This window comes from Varanus komodoensis, unplaced genomic scaffold (assembly GCF_004798865.1).
Source record: "Varanus komodoensis strain SLA01 unplaced genomic scaffold, ASM479886v1 scaffold50, whole genome shotgun sequence".
Classification (NCBI taxonomy): Eukaryota; Metazoa; Chordata; class Lepidosauria; order Squamata; family Varanidae; genus Varanus; species Varanus komodoensis.
Window position 1 is genome coordinate 3,749,216 of NW_025336088.1, and position 7,339 is coordinate 3,756,554.

Here is a 7,339-nt window from a genome sequence, read left to right on the forward strand (position 1 = left end):
GCAACCCCATTTAGGACAAGGCCCAAGTCCCTCATCCCGAGGCCCGAGCTACCCACCAACAGGACCTCCATCTTGTCTGGATTGAGCTTCAGTTTATTGGCCCTCATCCAGCCCATTACCTCGGCCAGGCACCGGTTCAGCACAGCCACTGCCTCACCTGGATTGGTGGAAAACGAGAGGTAGAGCTGGGTATCATCAGCGTACTGGTGATTCCGCAGCCCGCACCTCCTAATGACCTCTCCCAGCAGTTTCATGTAGATGTTAAATAGCAAAGGGGACAAAATGGATCCCTGCGGAACTCCATGGCATAACTGCCATGGCGCAGAGCCATAGTACCCCAGCACCACCTTCTGAAATCAGCTGTTGAGATAGGAGTGGAACCACCGCCTCGCGGTGCCTCCAACTCCCAATCCCACTAGCTTATTCAGAAGGATACCATGGTCGATGGTATCGAAAGCCGCTGAGAGGTCCAGGAGAACTAACAGGGACACACTCCCTGTCTCTCTTCCTGCACAGGTCATCGTACAGGGCGACCAAGGCAGATTCAGTGCCATATCCATGTCTGAAGCCGGACTGAAATGGGTCCAGATAATCAGTTTCATCCAAGAGTGCTTGGAGTTGTCCCACCACCACCCGCTCTAGCACCTTGCCCAGGAATGGGATGTTGGCCACCCGTCTATAATCGGCGGCCACCTCTGGATCCAGGGATGCCTTAGAGGCATTGACCACCTCCAGGATCCAGGTGACAATCCCGTCCTTGGCTTTCTTAAGTAGCCAGGATGGGCATGGGTCTAGTAAGCAGGTGGTAGGGTGTACTTGTCCAAGCACCTTGTCCACATCATCAGGCCGCAACAACTGAAATTCATCCATTAATTGTGGACTCGACACCGTCGATGGCATCTCCCCAGTAGAATCTGATTCAATAGTACAGTCAAGCTCGTGGCGAATCTGAGCGATTTTCTCCCTGAAATGCTTGGCAAAGTTGTCACAGCGGGCCTTCGAGGGTGGCACAAGATCTTTCTTTGGGCCCGGATGTACCAGCCCCTGCACCACCTGAAAGAGCTCCGCTGGACGGCATTGTGAGGAGGCAATGGAAACAGAGAAGAATTTCTTCTTCGCCATCCTCACCGCCACAGCATAGGCCTGATAGTGGGCTCTTAAGTGTGTTCGGTCAAAATCACCCTGTGATCTCCTCCACGTATGCTCTAGACGCCTCCCAACCTGCTTCATCGCCCGTAATTCAGGTGTATACCAAGGAGATGAAAGGGCTCTGCCAGGTGAGAGAGGACGCTTGGGAGTGATCGTGTCAATAGCCCTGTTCATCTCCTCATTCCACAGTTCAATCAGGGCATCGACAGGATCACCAACCTTGTCAACCAGAAAATCCCCCAGAGCTTCCAGGAATCCATCAGGATCCATCCGGCTCCGGGGGCGGACCAATACAATCGGGTTTGCACCCTTGCAGAGGAAAAGGCCGCTCTCAAGCTCAAACCTTATGAGGAAGTGATCTGACCATGACAAGGGCGTCAGACTTAAATTCCTCACCCTCAGATCACCCTCTTCCTGCCCCGTCGAGAAAACCAGGTCCAGATTGTGTCCACGTTCATGGTCGGGCCAATGACGTGTTAAGACAGCCCCATGGCCGCCATGGAGGCCATGAAGTCCTGAGCCGCCCTGGTTAGAACCGTCTCGGCATGGAGATTGAAGTCCTCCAGGACCAGCATCCTGGGAATCTTCAACACCAGGTCTTAGACGATCTCCATCAGCTCAGGCAGGGAGTCTGTTGGGCAGAAGGGTGCACGGTACACCAACAGAATCCCCAATCTGTCTCGATCGCCCAACACCAAGTGGAGGCACTCCAGCCCTGGCCTCAAGAGGACAGGAAGCCCCATAAGGGAAATAGAAGCTCGATAAACCAGAGCGACCCCCCTCCCCTCCAGGCATGGTCAGTGCTGGACCAGGTACCCGGGCGGGCACAATTGTGAGAGGGAAACATCCCCACCCCTCACCCGCCCAGGTCTCTGTGATGCAAGCCAGGTCGGCCCTCTCATCCATGATCAAATCATGGATGAGTGTTGCCTTATTTTGGACCAACCTGGCATTAAGCAGCAGCACTGACAGGCCCGGAGGGCAGTTGACAAGTCTACCTGGAACCCGCCGGCTGGGGGAATAACCAGAAAGAGGGACAGGTGTTAACCATCTGTCCCTCCTTCTTCTATGCTGACCTGTTAGACCCCCAATGCCATAACGTCCATTCCCCATCACCACCCCGATGGCAGCGCTCCCGCGCTCCCCAGGCAACATCATAGTAAAGCACGAGATGCACCAATTAAAAGCAATCTAAAACCAAAATTAAAACCATTAAAAACATCCTACCGTAATCCACCGCTAGCCCACAGATAAAACCAAACCACGGCCAAAGTCCCTGGCCAGCCCAGCCCCCCGCTTGGCCCCCAAATGGCGCCGGCCCAAGGCCGCCGGCGCTTTGTGACCCGCAGGGCCCCTCCCCGTGCCCCTCCCCATCCCGGTGCATCTCTCACACGCACCAGGGGAAGCAGGCTGGAGCAGGGTCCTGGGCCAGTGGTCCTGGCCTCTGCGGCAGGGCAGCAGCAGGCAGCAGCGGAGCAGCGGCGAGGTCTGGGCAACACGGGCTCCGGGCAGCACGGATGGAGGTGGGGCCGTCCAGCGCACTAGTTTCCTCCCTTTCCTTCAGCAAACAATCCAACCTTGCCACCCTGCATCTGGAATCAGGGGCATGTCTGTTAATACATGAGCCGAACAAATCCTCTCTAAAAATTACTCTCTCAGGAAAGTTTGTAAGATTTTACTGCAGTTCTGTTTTGCTTGGCTCCTGCAAACCATATCATTGGAAGGTAACTGACCTTTCTTGTCTGTGGTTCCAGGCCATACGGGATGGTGTGATTGAAGCCAGCATCAATCATGAAAAGGGCTATGTCCAGTCTAAGGAGATGACTGATATCTACTCCACACGGGAACCCCAGCTGGCCTTCCACCAACGTATCTCCTTCTGTCTTGACATTCACAATATGTCTGTCAAGGTAAAGGAGCAAGTCTACATTGATGTCCTACAGGGATGGGTGCTTTGTTTGCACAAGATGAAAAAAAGATGAGAGTTAATACCCTAAAGTTAGAACATGGTAACTTCCAGTCCTCATCAAGACTCCTGTACCTTTCAGTTACGATCAAACTAGAATTGCTGATGCTGCAGCTCATGCATTCCTCTACTACTTTTTTTACATAGGGCTTGATAGCTAGTGATAGTAATGAAATCATATAATGATGGGAACTGGATTCCTGTACATTTTCCTCAGGAAACATGGGGAAATGGGTAACTAGGGTAATGTAGAAGCTAATCCAGGAATCCAGAAGTTCTGTGTTTCAGTAACCAAGTGTGAACTTATTGGGTGACCCTAAGCAAGCCACTTTCTCTCTCAGTCTCAACTCTGTCTGCAGTGTGGGTCTAATAATAACTATTTTGTAAGAATTACTGAGAGCATGAGACGTACTTTGAGTACTCTAGAGCAACATGCCAATGCAGAATGATTTATTGTTGCAAAAGGCAATCTTAAGTAGTGACAAGAAGAAATCCTGGGAGACTGGACTTAAAGATTTGATTCCTAATGCCAACGTCATAGTAGAGAAAGTTGTGTGGAGCTTTCCCACCATTCTGAAGCTGAAGAGCAGGGTGTCTCTGCCATTGAAACCCTTTATGTCTAGATTTTTTGCCTGAGGTTTGCCCTGTGGGACTTGCTTCCAATTCTTTGTTGACTACTGCATCTCATTTCCCCATCTCCTTTTCAGGCTATGAGGTTCCCTCCGAAGTCTTATAACAAGGACCTGGAGTCTGCAGAGGTGAGGTTTCCCTTGCAACTGCTCAGAAAGCTACTTGGCTTAGGGCAGGGATTTGCACGAAACTGTGGTCCATGGATGTGGTGCCTCAAGAGGTGATCTATAAGCCTGTCGTAGCCCAACAGTTCTGTTCATCTCCTCCCCCATCACCATTATCTCCAGTAACTCTAAGTAACCATATTATGGTTATGGCACAAGCACAGGAATCTGTATGGCCCAGAATGACAAGTGGAAAGGAAGGGTGGCCATCTAGCCCAACAATTAATTGAATGACAGTAGATTTGAGCCAGATATAACATAAATATATTTCATTGCTTGAAAAAATTAGAATGCATGATTCCTAACTTGGTGCATAAAACAGGTCAACTTGGCATATTTACAAAATATGCAGTGTAATTTTACACAGATCAAGGTGGAACTTCTGCAGACTACAACATCTACAGGTCCTTCTGCTGTTCTCCTTGGAAGCTTTGGATTGCTCCTTTACAGACATTTTATGTGTCCTTTTGAAGTTACCTGGGGAAACTTCAGGATCATTCAGAGTCCAAACTCTAGCATCCTTCAACCTTTTGTTCTGGGACTCTGAAGACCAACTCCTCTGCCTTGCCAGATGCCTCAGGTCACAAATTGGCCTTGGAGAGGAAGAAAGGGCACAGAGAGAGGAGGAGGCTGGTGCCAAGAGCTCCTGCAGTATCCAGATGGCGCTCTAAGCTTTCTTCCCTCCCTCTCCATGCTGCTTCATCTAGATGGCTGAAAATGGCTATCTGTGTGAAGCACAGCAGAGGCAAGAATTTGCCTTGGCACTTTTGATGCATGAAAGCCTCTTTTTTGCTCATGGCTGCCTTTGGAGCCTCAGTTACCTCTGTGACCCCCTTGTAGTTGCTGTTAGCCGGAAAAAAGGTACTTTACCATCAACACTGATCATTAATCTAAACTAAGAATGATGTAAGCTGCTTTAAAAAAGTGAGATATAAATCCAGTACACAAATATGCAGCTGACATTGGCACAGAGAATGAGATGTGAGGATTAGGACAAATTGATCATACACCTGGCAGTTAAGTTGGGCTGGCCCCCTCAGAAACTTACTGTGACTTCCTAGAAATAGGGAAAGGCCCATTGGGGCCCCTGTGGCTCATGTAGAGATCCGCTAGTGTAGGAACCCCTTTTTCTGTCAGGGCTGCATTCCTTTGTGGGGACATTTGGCAGGGGCTGTATCCTGCAGTGGGAAGAGGCAGTGTGGGCAGCAGGTGGAGCCAAAGGGTCAGGGACAGTTCAAAAGATGTTCAGATGAGGGTTACAATCCACAGTCTAGGCTGCAAGAGAATAGAGCTGCAGAAGCTTTCAGAAAACAGTTATCAGTATCCTGAATCAAATTATTAATTCAGTTTGAGACTGGCCTGTATAAAGTTTCTCTATAGTCAACAAAGCTGCAGCCACAATGTACTCCTTTTATCTAATGATCATCTGAATGCTTTTTGTGTGGTGCGGGCAGAATTTCACTGGTTGACTTATACGACATTATTGATTTTCTCATTTGGTCTTTGCCAGATTCTTTTTTATGCTGTTATTTTGTTCTGCAGCTGTTCTTGAATGACTTTAAAATTACTGTGCTTTGTAGTACAGTATTTTTCAAGGTTTACTTTTGTTCATGATAGCAAAGGGTTTTTTTTTTTTTTGCAACTTGAAGCATATAGGCATTTCTTTCACACACCCTCCAAAAAAAATTGCATTTTCAATTTTTTTGTTTAAAAACATGACACTTCATTTTACTCTTTTTTTTTTTTTTTTTTTTTGATGGGATTTGACAAAGTGGCCTAATCCTAGGGAAACAGCCCTGAGCTCTCTTCTGGAAAGATTAAAAGTGGGTGTGTTCTCTGCACCCTATATTCCCCCGTCTTGCCTCTACTACCACTCTCCATTCATGCAGATCTCTCTGCTATTCCTCGTCCCCACCATCTCTTCCTCAGGCACTGCAACATCACTTTAAGCCGGAGCCCCAGTGTAATAAAGCACAGAGAGAATGAGCGGCATGCTGGGGCATGCAGCTGGTGGGTGCTTCATCAAAAGTGGATGAGCAAAAGCTGACTTGCAAAGCTCAGCTTGGGTGCAGTTAACCATAATCCTGTGTTCCAAGGTAATAAAAAGCTAGCTCCTCTTGGTGGATTTACCCACTTGTAGGAAGGGGGAAGTGCAGCCGCCTCTCTCTCTATATAGGCCAGCATTTGTTTGCCACATCTCCGCTCCCCTTAGTTCAGTACAGGATGGCTCATGTTAAAGCAGCTGCAAACTACACTTTTCCTTTGTACAGTCTCTTTTGGGGTCTGTTTTCTCTGACCTAAGAAAGAACAGGAGGTAGGCAGGTGCTTGTACACATTTGCAGTCGCAACCACCAAGTGTGCTGTTGTAGAACATTGTTCAGAAACACTCTTGGTTAACAGGACTAGATGTGCCCCCAGTTATGGCATTACTAATGCATAGGAAGAACTCCTGGTTTTGTTTCCCTGTGACTTAAAAAAATGTCACCTACAAGGCATCTTTTCTAGGAAGATACATATTTTCATTATACCACTCAGGCTGCATATTCCCAAAAACAGCTCTCATTCTGCTTATAATGGCTATTTTCCATTATACTGTGTCAGCCGTACACACAGCTTGAAAAGTAGAAAGTTGTTGCTGTTGCTGTTTGTTTCTACACCACACATAGCTGAAGTTCTTGAGACGGTTTATAACAAAGATACATGTTTTCTCAAAGTATCTAGCCTCTTTAAACTATTGCATGAGATGTCTCCTTGAGCTTCCTGTGAGGATGTGCCTACTCTTCATGCCAGCAGAGTTGCACTAAACTACATTACGTTTTGCTTTGCAGGAGCGCCGGGAGCGTGAGCAGCAGGATCTAGAATTTGCCAAGGAAATGGCAGAGGATGATGACGATGGTTTCCCTTGATGCCCCTGGGATTATTACATTTATTTTGTTTTGGTTTTTTTTGTCTAATACAAACCATTGTCTACTGGTTGAAACCCAGAACTTGCCTTTCTTTCTATATTTTGCATGTTAAGGGTGGTACCCTGTATTGGCCCTGGAAGAGAAAATAACAGCATAAATTGAAGAGGCAGTCTTTTAAAGTTTCTTTGTGGTTTTCAGTCATAAATATCCACAAGGAGCTAAATAAATCTGCTGTTGTCCTCAGTGTTTTTAGGAGAACAGAGGGAGGGAGGGAGGGAGGGAGGGAAGGAGGGAGAGCAGTGGCAGGTATGGTGGCACTGTGAACACCTCTTCAACTTCAGCTGGCAGAGTAACTCCAAGTAGGAGACCTTTGTCAAACTTTGTTTAGGGCTTTTAAATAAAAAGTTTCGGGAAAATGGAATGTGTTTTGTCCAGAATATTATGTGGAGCAACAGTCCTCAGTCTAATGGGAAATTCCTTGGAAAGGTGGAAAGTCAATCTTGGTAGTGGACTTTAAGTTATGT

The 7,339-nt window shown here is 47.6% G+C and overlaps 1 protein-coding gene across 1 annotated transcript in view; it reads left to right on the forward strand.

Moving 5' to 3' along the window:
- Window positions 1-6,893, forward strand: part of PSMD3 (proteasome 26S subunit, non-ATPase 3) — a 19,630-nt gene extending 12,737 nt beyond the window's left edge. The window contains exons 10-12 of the mRNA XM_044447056.1: window positions 2,904-3,059; window positions 3,823-3,873; window positions 6,738-6,893. Of these exons, the coding sequence (XP_044302991.1) occupies window positions 2,904-3,059; window positions 3,823-3,873; window positions 6,738-6,815 (285 nt within the window). The 3' untranslated portion in view covers window positions 6,816-6,893. The remainder of the gene's footprint in view (window positions 1-2,903; window positions 3,060-3,822; window positions 3,874-6,737) is intronic.
- Window positions 6,894-7,339: the final 446 nt, after the last annotated feature.